General features: G+C 35.3%; 1 protein-coding gene across 1 annotated transcript; it reads left to right on the top strand.

Annotated features, from left to right (window-relative positions):
- The first annotated feature begins 245 nt into the window (after positions 1-245).
- On the top strand, positions 246-13599 carry LOC103518397 (potassium/sodium hyperpolarization-activated cyclic nucleotide-gated channel 2). The gene is made up of 5 exons (XM_008483460.2): positions 246-414; positions 1170-1388; positions 1743-1889; positions 12917-13034; positions 13232-13599. The coding sequence occupies exons 1-5, from the start codon at positions 274-276 to the stop codon at positions 13597-13599; spliced, it is 993 nt and encodes a 330-aa protein (XP_008481682.1). The 5' UTR covers positions 246-273.
- Positions 13600-14923: the final 1324 nt, after the last annotated feature.

Genomic DNA, 14923 nt, shown 5'->3' with positions numbered 1-14923 from the left:
GTTCTTGTAAAGATTTTTTCTCCAACAGCTAACACTGTTACGATGTAACACCCAAAGCGTCATCAATACACAGTTTCTAATGTAAAAAGTGTCCGCCATTTTGTTTCCTCAAAAATCCCATGCCTGCATTATTACTTCCTCGAAAAATCTAATAATAAGCAGAGATTGCTATTATTTCCTGGAAAAATCTGACCTTCAATATGTATTGAAAATTTCCGCCATTTTGTTTTCCCATCTAACGCTCTCCGCCATCTTGTTTCGTAGTTTCTCAACATGGCGTCCGTGTTCATGCGCATCTTCAACTTGATCTGCATGATGCTGCTCATTGGCCATTGGTCCGGATGTCTTCAGTTTCTGGTCCCGATGCTCCAGGGGTTTCCATCCAACTCCTGGGTAGCCATCAACGAATTACAGGTGAGATTTTTTCTTGCTTAAAGGGCCGTAAATTTGCATATAGGCATAGGGGGCCTTTTTTCAAGGTCTTTTGTTGTAAACATTATGTATTATGTTGTTAAACTCAGAAAATACACGACTTTTTAGTCCATCCTGGTATAAATCCTATATATAAAGGATAAGTAATTATAATTAACCCTTTCTTGCCTTGTGTTCCCTCAAGAAGTGTACTGGCTGGAGCAATATTCGTGGGCCCTGTTCAAGGCCTTTTTTTCTAACAATTACCTACTTTGTTTATTTAATTGCAGTTAACAAGTAAACTAAACAATGATATAAAAGATATAAATAACTAAAAAAAGTAGAAAAATAAATAAATAAAAAGTTCATTAACCCTTTCTTACCTTGTGTTCCCTCAGGAAGCGTACTGGCTGGAACAATACTCGTGGGTCCTGTTCAAGGCCATCAACCCTTTCTTACCTTGTGTTCCCTCATGAAGCGTTACATTGAAATGGGGGTCTTTTCTTACAAAATTCCTGTGTGCGGAGTCCAGTAAATGCCTTTCTTCTTTTGTTTTGCTTTAACCCTTTTTTATCTTGTGTTACTTTGCCTTTCTTACCTTGTGTTCCCTCATGAAGCGTTACATTGAAATGGGGGTCTTTTCTTACAAAATTCCTGTGTGCGGAGTCCAGTAAATCATCAACACATGAACCCTTTCTTCTTTTGTATTGCTTTAACCCTTGTTTATCTTGTGTTACTTTAACCCTTTCTTCCCTCAGGAAGCGTACTGGCTGGAACAATACTCGTGGGCCCTGTTCAAGGCGATGTCGCACATGCTCTGCATAGGTTACGGCCGATTCCCGCCCCAGAGCTTAACAGACATGTGGCTGACCATGCTTTCCATGATCAGTGGCGCCACCTGCTACGCCCTCTTCCTGGGACACGCGACCAACTTGATTCAAAGCTTGGACTCTTCGCGGCGACAATATCGCGAGCGGGTGAGTTTAATAATTCCTTGGACACGAGAGCTATGTTATAATCGTAAATAATGAATATATTGCGGCCTTCGGCCGCTGCTTTGGTAGGTAATAGGTCTGTGGTTAAGCATAAATGCGGTCTTCGGCCGCTGGCAAAGCCGCCTATGTAAGTTGAATTAAAAAGTATATAATGCGGCGTTCGGTCGCTGTTTTTGATAATATATTGCAAGAAATAAATGCGGCCTTCAGCCGTTGGCAAAGCCTATTAAATTGATGTAAGTACCAACGTACCTAATATTTTGGACAGCCTATAAAGAATGTGTTTATTCTTTACTGTGTGTGTTTCCTGTATTAATGGTGCTTCCTCTTTTCCAGGTGAAACAAGTGGAAGAGTACATGGCGTATCGCAAACTACCACGCGAGATGCGTCAAAGGATAACCGAATATTTCGAACATCGCTACCAGGGTAAATTCTTCGACGAGGAAGCCATTCTAGGAGAACTCTCCGAGAAACTGAGAGAAGTAAGTCAACAGAGATCTATATGTAGATTGTAGACTATAGAGAAAATCAAAGAAATAGAAAAAACTATGTATTAAAGAACTTAGGTACGCATAGGTACAGGTAATTGATGAAGCTGAGAGCATTTTCAAATTTTAACTAACTAATGTTAGAGACCAAACTAAATTTTCTGATTTCACTTTGCACTATTTTTTTGGGCTTTTGTTCAAGGTATTGCTTTTTTTCCTTTCTCATAATTAGTAATTCTTTACTGATTACTATTTTATTTTAGTTTTAAAATGGAGGATTAACACTTTTTATAAGCTCTCAAAATTAAATGACACTGAAAATATCTACTCAAGGCCCAAAGTATGATACAATACAATATAGGTACATAATAAAAGTAGGTATTTTAAGAATATAAGATAATGTTCGTTCTCGGAACGGTTCTCGTTCGTTCTCGGAACGGTTCTCGTTCGTTCTCGGAACTGAACGGAAAACTTAAGTGCGTATTAAATTAGGTTATCTTGACACATCCAAATAAGTGGTTGGGTGGAAGAGCTCCTCATCCAGGAGAACCCTGCCATTAAAAAAAAGTTAACTATGTACATAGGTACTTACATATCTAGTGGACAATTTGTGGCCTTGAGTAGTTGTTTTTGAAACCCCCATTTTAAATTGGACTGAGTTTATAAGAAAATGAATTTTAAGGGAATCAAATTTGGTTAGTCCTTGGTTTTAAAACTGACCGCTTTGAGTCTTCTCTCTGCCACTTAACCCATAAAAAATATTTTAAAAAAAGCAGTAAAATGAATAAATACATAAATAAAACAAAGCCAATTAACCAATTATGCATGATGAGCATATCCTTTACATAAAATACATAGGACCTTGTTTAGACTGCTGGGAAAAAACAAGCTATCCCAGCAGGATATACAAGGTAGATAGGTAGGTATATTTCATTCTATTCGAGACCTTGGTTAGACTGCTGGGGTAAAGGGATTTTTCAGTCACATTCGAGTAGAATAAGCAAGGTGTATTCTATTATTATTAAACAATTAGATCAAACTTTATTTACAGATGGTAACATAATGTACATAGATATAAGTAAAAAAAAAAAATCTATTCTATTCTATTTTTTATGAGCTTTAAGCACATCAAGTCCACCTTTTGCGCATGTTCTGTATTTTTGAAGGAAAAAAATTATTGATTGGTTTAGGTCCAAGTGGCTTGGTCAAGATTCAATCGGTGGAATTTGAATATTTGAGTTTAAATTCAATTTTTTTTACCTAGAATCTAGATAGAGAAAAGTTTCAGTCACAATTTCACAGATGAAGAGGAAGATACTTCGAACATCGCTACCAGGGTAAATTCTTCGACGAGGAAGCCATTCTAGGAGAACTCTCCGAGAAACTGAGAGAAGTAAGTCAAAAGATATCTATATGTAGATTGTAGGCTCTAGAGAAAACCAGAACTATGTATTAAAGAACTATTAGGTAGGTACGCATTATTTCTATATGGTTTATGAAAATACAGAACTACTACTACGCCTTATTTCCATATTGTTTATGAAAATTACAAAGAAACCGTGAAACTTCATTTCGTCTAATATAGGCCGGGCAGCTAGGCGCTTCGATCTCTTGACGTTCACGCGCCTCCCGGCACGCAGACAAATTCAGAATTTTTGAGTGCCAGCGCAGCGTTGGGACTGTTGGGAGCCAATTTAATCGTCAAAGTCTCAAAGTAAATAAGAAGTTAATACTAATACTAATGGAGAAGTTGCAATTGGGAAAATATTATTAATAAAAGGCTGATTCCTACGTAAAAAGTTGTGAAAAATCCAAATATGAGGTCAAAACTCCGAATAAGTAACTTTAAAAGGTCAAAAATTCAATTTTTGATTGCCGTTCTAATGAAAAAGTTCAAAGAGTTGTGACGTCAGATTTCACGTCAAAATGCGCAGAAACGCTTGCGCACAAACAAACGAAGCGGGAGTCAGGAATTATTACGTCATCGCCTACGGGAGCGTATGTCGTGACGTCAAAGTTCACGATTTACCCGTATTTTTTAAATCGATTTATCTCGGTATCTAGAAATCGTAGAAGAAAAAGAAAAATTCCGTTGATCCTCATTTTTCCTGCTCTATGACTTTGAAACATCACCCAAGTAAGCGCAACTGAAAACGGGAGTCATGAATTATGACGTCATCGCCTACGGGAGCGTATGTCGTGACGTCAAAGTTTACGATTTACCGGTATTTTTTAAATCAATTTATCTCGGTATTTAGAAGTCGTAGAAGTGAATTGGTTCTCATTTTTCCTGCTCTATGACTTTGAAACATTACCCAAGTAAGCGGAACTGATCTATTATCTTTCTTTGTTTTCCAACAGTGAAAAGTGAAATGATAGCGCGAAAATTTTATTGTTCCGTAATTTTCTTTTTCTTCTTCTTCTTCTTCTTCTTCTTCTTTTTTTTTAAAGATTTAACGAGGTTGTCGGTTCGAGTCCAAGTCTCAAGATGTTAGCCCCCTCTTAAAATGATACAAAAGAAAGTAAAAAAGCACAGCTGCAAAGCGAACTTGAAAAACCTAAATCTGAGAAAAACACAATAAGTACAAAGATTTCAAATCTATTTTAAATAACAAATAGAAAAAAAACTATCAATAAGTACAATGTTTACACGTCTACAAATATCACTTCAAAATCCAAAATATGTCTCCCCCGAAATCGGTTTTAGAGAGATGGAAAGACACGGAATGGATGTGAGAGAAGGATTTAGGGATTCAGAAAGAAATGGGACGAATTTGAAAGAAGAAAACCCAAATAGTACGCCTAATGGAAGTGAAAACACAAATCTCTCTTCCTTTTCTAGTGGAAGTGAAAATAGAGGTCAAAACGGCACTCAAAATGATGACCGAAGTATTGACGATAAAAGAGATATGAGAGATGAGAACAAGACCAATACAGGTGTAGGAAGACTTGACAATGAGGTGAAAGATGAAAGACTTGATGGAGTTAACAGTGAAGTGAGACCGAATGATGGTAATGTGGATTTGGTGAAGCAGAGAAACTTCGAGAAGGAAGATGAAGGTGTAGTTGAAAAGACAAATACGAAATTGTAACAAACGAAGAAGGCCAAAACAAACAAAAAAGGCCAAAATGGACCTGAAAACAAAAAAAAATTGCCAACAAAAAATTGATAAAATGTCTTTAAGGTTGAGAAAGAGGAAAACATTCAAGATATGTGAAGGAAAATTAAAATGGTACCTGGGATTAAGAGATAATTATTGAACTGACTAACAAAATATATCAATAAAATTCGTTTATGGTTGAGAAAGAAGAAAGCATTCAAGATATGTTTGAGAAAATTAAAATGATATCTAGGATTGCTTATTTCCCGTGTCCGAAACAAGCATATAGGATTAAGAATAACACAGAGAATAACAAAACTATATTAATATAGAGAGTAAAGAAAAGTATAAGGCCCTCAATGCCCTCATTATTTGACGAATTTAAATCTCAGAGCACAATGATCAAAACAATTTCGAATTTAACCAATTTCGATGACATTTTTACTATATTTTTCTATGTTGACAAATCCTTTTATACAACATTTTTTGTAAGCAATTCATATTTATGGGAAATTTCGCAGAGAATCTTTACTTATCATTCCAAATTTATTCGAATTTATTTCTTCAAATGCTTCCGATTAACCGCGTCCATTCTACACAAATATTATTCCGTCATAGATTTAGGTACAATTTATATTTTGTAACACATATCTTCCAATATAATTTATTTTGTTAACCATTTTATTTTGTAAGTTAGGTGTATCGTTATTTTTTGTAGTGCTTTTTATATTGTTTTTAACTTTGTAGACGTATTTTTAGAGCTTCTTAGTATTATTTTTGTTATTAATTCTGTTATGTATATTTTTTTAATTCAAAATAATCTCTCGTATTTTCCCTTTATTTTTTTCGCTTCCTTTGATTTTGCGCTGTTGCCATTTACTATTTGTTTCAACGTTAGTTTATTATTTTTCAGATTTTTCACTCCAATTTTAGTTATTTTATTATTTTTCATCACTAAGAATACTACTTTTGTTTTACAATCCTGCATGATTCAATGGACATGCAGGTACAAACAGATAAATTCTTTATGAGTTTCCTTTAAGCACGATTTTATAATCTAATTACTTAATTAATTTTGATAATTTTTCACTCCAATTTTAGTTATTTTATTATTTTTCATCACTAAGAATACTACTTTTGTTTTACAATCCTGCATGATTCAATGGACACATAGGTACAAACAGATAAATTCTTTATGAGTTTCCTGTAAGCACGATTTTATAAATATTAATATCAATAAAATTAAAATCACCGTATCTAATTACTTAATTAATTTTGATGAAGCTGAGAGCATTTTCAAATTTTAACTAACTAATGTTAGAGACCAAACTAAATTTTCTGATTTCACTTTGCACTATTTTTTGGGGCTTTTGTTGAAGGTATTGCTTTTTTTCCTTTCTCATAATTAGTAATTCATTATTAATTACTATTTTATTTTAGTTTTAAAATGGAGGATTAACACTTTTTATAAGCTCTCAAAATTAAATGACACTGAAAATAACTACTCAAGGCCCAAAGTATGATACAATACACGAAGTGCGAGTATGATACAATACAATATAGGTACATAATAAAAGTAGGTATTTTAAGAATACAAGATAATGTTCGTTCTCGGAACGGTTCTCGTTCGTTCTCGGAATTGAACGGAAAACTTAAGTACGTATTAAATTAGGTTATCTTGACACATCCAAATAAGTGGTTGGGTGGAAGAGTTCCTCCAGGAGTCCAGGAGAACCCTGCCATTAAAAAAAAGTTAACTATGTACATAGGTACTTACATATCTAGTGGACAATTTGTGGCCTTGAGTAGTTGTTTTTGAAATCCCCATTTTAAATTGGACTGAGTTTATAAGAAAATGAATTTTAAGGGAATCGAATTTGGTTAGTCCTTGGTTTTAAAACTGACCGCTTTGAGTCTTCTCTCTGCCACTTAACCCATAAAAAATAATTAAAAAAGCAGTAAAACGAATAAATACATAAATAAAACAAAGCCAATTATGCATGATGAGCATACCCTTTACATAAAATACATAGGACCTTGTTTAGACTGCTGGGAAAAAAACAAGCTATCTCAGCAGGATAAAAAAGGTAGGTAGGTAGGTAGGTAGGTATATTTCATTCTATTCTAGACCTTGGTTAGACTGCTGGGGTAAAGGGATCTTTCAGTCACATTCGAGCAGAATGAGCAAGGTATATTCTATTCTTCTATGAGCTTTAAGCACATCAAGTCCACCTTTTGCGCATGTTCTGTATTTTTTAAGGAAAAAAATATTTTTTTTTTTTTTTTTTTTTTTTTTTTTTCATTCTAATTTTCCCATCATAAATAAATTCAGGGGATGCATTTTCCTTTCACCTTCTTGTATTTATACCTATCTTTTTATTTAATTTTTCGTTCTGTAGTAGGTACCTATTTTTATTTTTTCTACCTACTATTTTTGACTTTCCGCTTTTATGTAAAGAGTGTCCCAATATTTGAGATTTTTTATTTCTCATGTAAGAAAGGAATTCCATGCTTTCTTGAAGAATCAAACCTTGCGGTCTTATTGGGACACCCTTTATCTGATTTAGCCGCTTAAGAATGCAAATCTATGTTATTAATATTTGAGATTTTTTATTTCTCATGTAAGAAAGGAATTCCATGCTTTCTTGACCAATCAAACCTTGTGGTCTTATTGGAACACCCTTTATAATCTGATTTAGCCGCTTAAGAATGCAAATCTATGTTATTCGAACAGCTTTTTCCAGTTATAGACAGTACCTATAATATTGTAGACACTCTTCAATCAATAAAACTTTTATGTATCTTTTTTTTTTACCTTCTTTTGTTTTAGAATTTTTAGATTTACCTTTGTTTGTAGTGATGCTTTTTGTTAATTTTTGTAATTTAAATAATAAAAAAAGAATTATTTAACTACATGAGTAGTGATGCAAATCGGGGTTGTCTCTTTGTTTTAATTTCTTTTTTCAGTTTATTTAATTTATTTATTATTTATTTTTTTGTTTGTTTATTTATCATTTGTTATTTTGTCGTTTTGTAATTTGCGACCTTTAACTTTGTTTAAATTTTTGATTGTTTCTTGTTTTGTAGAAATCAATGTCAGTATTGTGCTTGTTGATTTCAGTTTATATTATTTCACCTCTTCCTTTTTGGTAAGTTTTCATTTGCTTTTATTTTAATTTTTAGTTTCGCTATGTCAAAAGCAAAAACTATAATCTATTTATTGCGAAATTTACGTCTAGAAATAGAACTTCCTTTAATAACTTTAATTGCATTTTTCTATTCCAATAATTAGCCCATTCCATCATTTTTCCTTAAGTTAGCATTTTTAGATTTTTTTTTACATCGATTTTAAACTATCAAATAAATTTATTTCGATCAAAATTTTTAACCTTTTTCAATGAGACCTTGTTTAGACTGCGAGAGTAAAGGGACTTTTCAGTCTCATTCTGGCAGTATAAACAGGGTATATTCTATTCTATTCTATTTCTATATGGTTTATGAAAATACAGAACTACTACTACGCCTTATTTCCATATTGTTTATGAAAATTACAAAAAGACTGTGAAACTTCATTTCGTCTAATATAGGCCGGGCAGCTAGGCGCTTCGATCTCTTGACGTTCACGCGCCTCCCGATCCTTTAATAACTTTAATTGCATTTTTCTATTCCAATAATTAGCCCATTCCATCATTTTTCCTTAAGTTAGCATTTTTAGATTTTTTTACATCGATTTTAAACTATCAAATAAATTTATTTCGATCAAAAATTTTAACCTTTTTCGTTCTCTTGTCCCCGAAACAGACTGCACAAAATCGGCATCAACCCCAGTATAGTCACCCAGCGCAATCACCACGCTTCGGGAGACGAACATTCCGCTGATGATGATGACGATGATAGTTGCAACGAGAGTAAAACGATTAATGCGGTTGTGAATGCGTTGAGCGAGCAGGCAGACCATCAGAACACGTCACTCGAAGCTAACATAGGCCATCGGTCTATATTGAGCGAATTGGGTAAGTCCTTTGTTCTTTTCTTTTTGTGTTCTACCTAACGAGAGTAAAACGATTAATGCGGTTGTGAACGCGTTGAGTGAGCAGACAGACCATCAGAACACGTGGTATGCCTTTCGCACTCAACCTTCGCTATTGATATAGCTATTGAAATGCGAGATCTGCCTCCTCACGAACGCCCGTCGGGTGGCTTCCGTCCGGGCCGAAACCTACTGCAACCTCTTCTCGCTAAGCGTGGAACACTTCAACTGCGTGCTGAGCCAGTACCCGCTAATGCGGAGGACGATGGAGAGCGTTGCCGCTGAAAGGTACCGGAAGAAGTACCCGGGCCCGGCGAACGATGATGATATTTACGTGAAGCTGGTCCCCGACGGGTTTGCGCGGCAGGAGGGGTTTGCGCGGGAGGGATTCGCGAGGCAGGAGGGTGCTAGGATTGACCGCGATGGAAGCGATGGGGCCGGTGAAATCGGTGGGGATTTCGCGAGACGGGAAGAAGCTAGGATAGACCGGGATGGAGGCGATGGGGGCGGTAGAATCGGTTGGGATTTTGCGAGGCAGGAAGAGAGATTTGTGAGGGAGGAACGAGAAAGAACGGGGAAAAATGATGGAGACAGAATGGGTTTTGGACAGACAGAAGGACCCGACATCGGTTTTAGAGAGATGGAAAGACACGGAATGGATGTGAGAGAAGGATTTAGGGATTCAGAAAGAAATGGGACGAATTTGAGAGAAGAAAACTCGAATAGTACGCCTAATGGAAGTGAAAACACAAATCTCTCTTCCTTTTCTAGTGGAAGTGAAAATAGAGGTCAAAACGGCACTCAAAATGATGACCGAAGTATTGATGATAAAAGAGATATAAGAGATGAGAACAAGAACAATACAGGTGTAGGAAGACTTGACAATGAGGTGAAAGATGAAAGACTTGATGGAGTTAACAGTGAAGTGAGACCGAATGATGGTAATGTGGATTTGATGAGGCAGAGAAAGTTCGAGAAGGAAGATGAAGGTGGAGTTGAAAAGACGAATACGAAATTGTAACAAACGAAGAAGGCCAAAACAAACAAAAAAGGCCAAAATGGACCCGAAAACTCGGCATCAACCCCAGTATAGTCACCCAGCGCAATCACCACGCTTCGGGAGACGAACATTCCGCTGATGATGATGACGATGATAGTTGTAACGAAAGTAAAACGATTAATGCGGTTGTAAATGCGTTGAGCGAGCAGGCAGACCATCAGAACACGTCACTCGAAGCTAACATAGGCCATCGGTCTATATTGAGCGAACTCGGTAAGTTTTTCGTTTGTCTAGTTAAAAGAAATTAAATTTATTAATGGTATTGATTTTTAATCTTCTTCTTCTTCTTCTTCTTCTTCTTCTTCTTCTTCTTCTTCGCCTTCGCCTTCGCCTTTTCCCATGTTCAGATGGGGTCGGCGTTTGTCGTCAGCCTCAATCAGCTTTAGAGTGATCGCTTTGAGGCCAACTGGTTTTGGCTAAACAAACTTTGTGGTATGCCCTTCGCACTCAACCTTCGCTATTGATATTTTGTGTTCATTTTTCTAGAGACCTTTTTCTCAAGTCTGAAGTGTTAGGAAATTTTGACTTTATACTCGTTTATTTTATACTCTCTCTCTGTAGAGATATATCGCGAAACCGACATAAGTACAGAGAGGTGAATAGAGACAAGAGACCGTAAAATAATTTGTTTGGACTTTTTTATTGATTGTTTCGCTCTTAAATTCAATTTCATTTCTTCATCTGAATCCTTTATCGAATTTGGTGTTTCTCAAGAGATTTTGTAGAGATGGTTTTTGTGACGTCAAAATTTTGCAAAATGTGACGAGCAAAGTTGTGAAGTTGTTTCGGCGCGAACGACATGCATGCACCGTATAAAACACTGTTAAAGCGCCTAATGGAAAGAAAAAGAAAGTAAAAAGTTATGTCATCTGAATCCTTTATCGAATTTGGTGTTTCTCAAGAGATTTTGTAGAGATGGTTTTTGTGACGTCAAAATTTTGCAAAATGTGACGTGCAAAGTTGTGAAGTTGTTTCGGCGCGAACGACATAAGTACAGATAGGTAAATACCGTATAAAACACTGTTAAAGCGCCTAATGGAAAAAAAAGTAAAAAGTTGTGAAGTTTTCAGGAAGCCCTAGCAGAAGAAGAAGACGAAGAAGAAGAAGAGGAAGAAGAAGAAGAAGAAGAAGAAGAAGAAGAAGAAGAAGAAGAAGAAGAAGAAGAAGAAATAAAGAAGAAGCTTAATAATTATAATTCACCAATTAATTTGAAAACACTAGATTTTTTTTTTTTTTATTCTAATTTCCCCATCATAAATAAATTCAGGGGATCCATTTTCCTTTCACCTTCTTGTATTTATACCTATCTTTTTATTTAATTTTTCGTTCTGTAGTAGGTACCTATTTTTGTTTTTTCTACCTACTATTTTTGACTTTCCGCCTTTATGTAAAGAGTGTCTCAATATTTGAGATTTTTTATTTCTCATGTAAGAAAGGAATTCCATGCTTTCTTGACCAATCAAACCTTGCGGTCTTATTGGGACACCCTTATAATCTGATTTAGCCGCTTAAGAATGGAAATCTATGTTATTCCAACAGCTTTTTCCAGTTATAGACAGTACCTATAATATTGTAGACACTCTTCAATCAATATAACTTTTATGTATCTTTTTTTACCTTCTTCTGTTTTAGAATTTTTAGATTTACCTTTGTTTGTAGTGATGCTTTTTGTTAATTTTTGTAATTTAAATAATAAAAAAGAATTATTTAACTACATGAGTAGTGATGCAAATCGGGGTTGTCTCTTTGTTTTAATTTCTTTTTTTTTCAGTTTATTTAATTTATTTATTATTTATTTTTTTGTTTGTTTATTTATTATTTGTTATTTTGTCGTTTTGTAATTTGCGACCTTTACTTTGTTTAAATTTTGACTGTTTCTTGTTTTGTAGAAATCAATGTCAGTATTGTGCTTGTTAATTTCAGTTTATATTAGGTATTTCTATTTCACCTCATCCTTTTTGGTAAGTTTTCATTTGCTTTTATTTTAATTTTTAGTTCGTTATGTCAAAAGCAAAAACTATGATTTATTTATTGCGAAATTCACGTCGAGAAATAGAACTTCCTTCAATTGCATTTTTCTATTCCAATAATTAGCCCATTCCATCATTTTTCCTTAAGTTAGATTTTTTTACATCGATTTTAAACTATGAAATAAATTTATTTCGATCAAAAATTTTAACCCTTTCCGTTCTCTTGTCCCCAAACAGACTGCACAAAATCGGCATCAACCCCAGTATAGTCACCCAGCGCAATCACCACGCTTCGGGAGACGAACATTCCGCTGATGATGATGACGATGATAGTTGTAACGAAAGTAAAACGATTAATGCGGTTGTAAATGCGTTGAGCGAGCAGGCAGACCATCAGAACACGTCACTCGAAGCTAACATAGGCCATCGGTCTATATTGAGCGAACTCGGTAAGTTTTTCGTTTGTCTAGTTAAAAGAAATTAAATTTATTAATGGTATTGATTTTTAATCTTCTTCTTCTTCTTCTTCTTCTTCTTCTTCTTCTTCTTCTGTTCTAATGAAAAAGTTCAAAGAGTTGTGACGTCAGATTTCACGTCAAAATGCGCAGAAACGCTTGCGCACAAACAAACGAAGCGGGAGTCAGGAATTATTACGTCATCGCCTACGGGAGCGTATGTCGTGACGTCAACGTTCACGATTTACCCGTATTTTTTAAATCGATTTATCTGGGTATCTAGAAGTCGTAGAAGAAAAAGAAAAAATCCGTTGGTCCTCCTTTTTCCTGCTCTATGACTTTGAAACATCACTCAAGTAAGCGCAACTGATCTATTTAACATGTCTACTTTTACTTGAATTCCAGGATGTGATAAACTACAACTGCAGATCCCTCGTCGCATCCGTGCCTTTCTTCGCCAACGCGGACTCGAACTTCGTCTCGGACGTTGTGACCAAACTCAAATACGAGGTGTTCCAACCTGGTGAGCAAACTGTGCTCTAACGTTTTTTATCGAACATTTCTGTCAAATCGGATCTAAAGGGGTTTAAATATGAATTGGCAATTTCTAATCCCGAGATCCCGAAATTAAAACTCAATTCCCGGAATTGGATTCCCTACTCCTGGCTCGCTTGATATTTCCATTCCAACACCCTCCATTTTTTCTCTCTGCCCCCACAGGTGACATCATCATCAAAGAGGGCACCATCGGGAACAAAATGTACTTCATCCAGGAGGGGATAGTCGACATCGTCATGGCCAACGGGGACATCGCCACCTCCCTCTCGGACGGCTCCTACTTCGGCGAGATCTGCCTCCTCACGAACGCCCGTCGGGTGGCTTCCGTCCGGGCCGAAACCTACTGCAACCTCTTCTCGCTGAGCGTGGAACACTTCAACTGCGTGCTGAGCCAGTACCCGCTCATGCGACGGACGATGGAGAGCGTCGCCGCTGAAAGGTACCGGAAGAAGTACCCGGGAATGTTATATAAATTATTATGCAGAAGAGATGGTTACTTTGTAGTGTTTAAGACAAGAGTAGGAACCTAGATAATATTAATTAATTTATTAAAATTATGAAAAAATGACATTACCCAATTATTAAAGAAAGATCGAGTTAAGTACAGAGTTGCAGTTTTTTTCTTCTTCTTTTTTTTTAACAATGCTGAACGAATAGGCAGGGCCATATTCAAGATTTTGTCGAGGAGGGTCCCGAGGGTCCAAAGAGTGATGTTCCGAGGGGGGTGGATACTCGAAATTTCGGGGGTGGGAGGACCTCTAAATACGACCCTGCGAATAGGTACTTTTGTGAGTTTTGGTAACAATTAGGAAGGTACTCTTCTTTCATTATTAAATTTTATAGCGAACTGATGTAAATTTAAGTTTTCCCCCTCTTGCTCGTACTTAATCTATTTTTAAACAACTGTAGATCTTACCATTGTATTTTTAGTTGATTTTAAGGAAAAATCCACACAAATAATAAGTTTATACGTATTTTTCTTGCGGAAGTTTTTTCTTCTTCTTCTTCTTCTTCTTCTTCTTCTTCTTCTTCTTCTTCTTCTTCTTCTTCTTCTTCTTCTTCTTCTTCTTTTTTTTACCCACAATTTCCCCGTGTTCTGAAGGCTCTGTTTGAAGAAAAATGCGGAATTCAGTTTTCAAAGTTAAAACAAGATGACGTAACGCTTGTATCTTTTTTTTTTATTTTTTACCATCCAAGATGGCGTCTTCTTAAGAAAAAAAAATATCCACAAGAAAAATACTACTTTTGTTGATAATGGCATATTGTGTAGTTTAAATAAATAAGAAATACCCTTTTTATAATAATTCTCTGTATAGCCCCTTGTTATATCCAAAATGCCTGGATAAAAATCAGATTTAATATTTTATAAAAAAATTAGTGATCTTTAGTGGCCTATATTATTCTATAATTTAGTGTTAAATTTTGATTTACATTGAAGTATTACATTTAATTTATAATCGTTGCGTTTTTTTGTTGAATTTTAATTTCTAGTGCAATCTTTTTTATTTAATTTCTAGTGATTTTTTTTTCTTCGATTTCTTTCCTGGAGGTAGAATTGAAGAAAAAAAGAAAGTAAAAATGAGGGAGTGCAGTCTAAATTTTAGTAAGGGGTGATTCTACAATCAAGTTTAGAAATCCCAAATTCTAAAAAAAAAAAAATCCTTTGAAGTATTACAATTGGCAATATTCTGTTTTTCATTTCCATTTAGTTTCCATTATTTTTTACTTTTCTATTAGATATGTGTAAAGAGTGAGTTATGAAAAGAACTACTCAGTGGACTACTCTGTCAATGATTTAGATCCTAACTCCCTACACCTATAGGGAGTTGAAGAGTGAGTTACATGTTTTAAGAT

The sequence above is a fragment of the Diaphorina citri genome, unplaced genomic scaffold (genome assembly GCF_000475195.1).
Source record: "Diaphorina citri unplaced genomic scaffold, Diaci psyllid genome assembly version 1.1 scaffold2180, whole genome shotgun sequence".
NCBI lineage: Eukaryota > Metazoa > Arthropoda > Insecta > Hemiptera > Psyllidae > Diaphorina > Diaphorina citri.
The sequence above is the reverse complement of the archived record's forward strand: the minus strand, read 5'-3'. Positions and strand labels throughout refer to the sequence as shown.

Excerpts from the sequence above, each read along its gene's own strand:
- LOC103518397 (XM_008483460.2), top strand. The coding sequence starts at position 274 with ATGGCGTCCGTGTTCATGCGCATCTTCAACTTGATCTGCATGATGCTG. Across the intron at positions 415-1,169 it reads TAGCCATCAACGAATTACAG|GAAGCGTACTGGCTGGAACA; the intron begins GTGAGATTTTTT and ends TTCTTCCCTCAG. Across the intron at positions 13,035-13,231 it reads ATACGAGGTGTTCCAACCTG|GTGACATCATCATCAAAGAG; the intron begins GTGAGCAAACTG and ends CTGCCCCCACAG.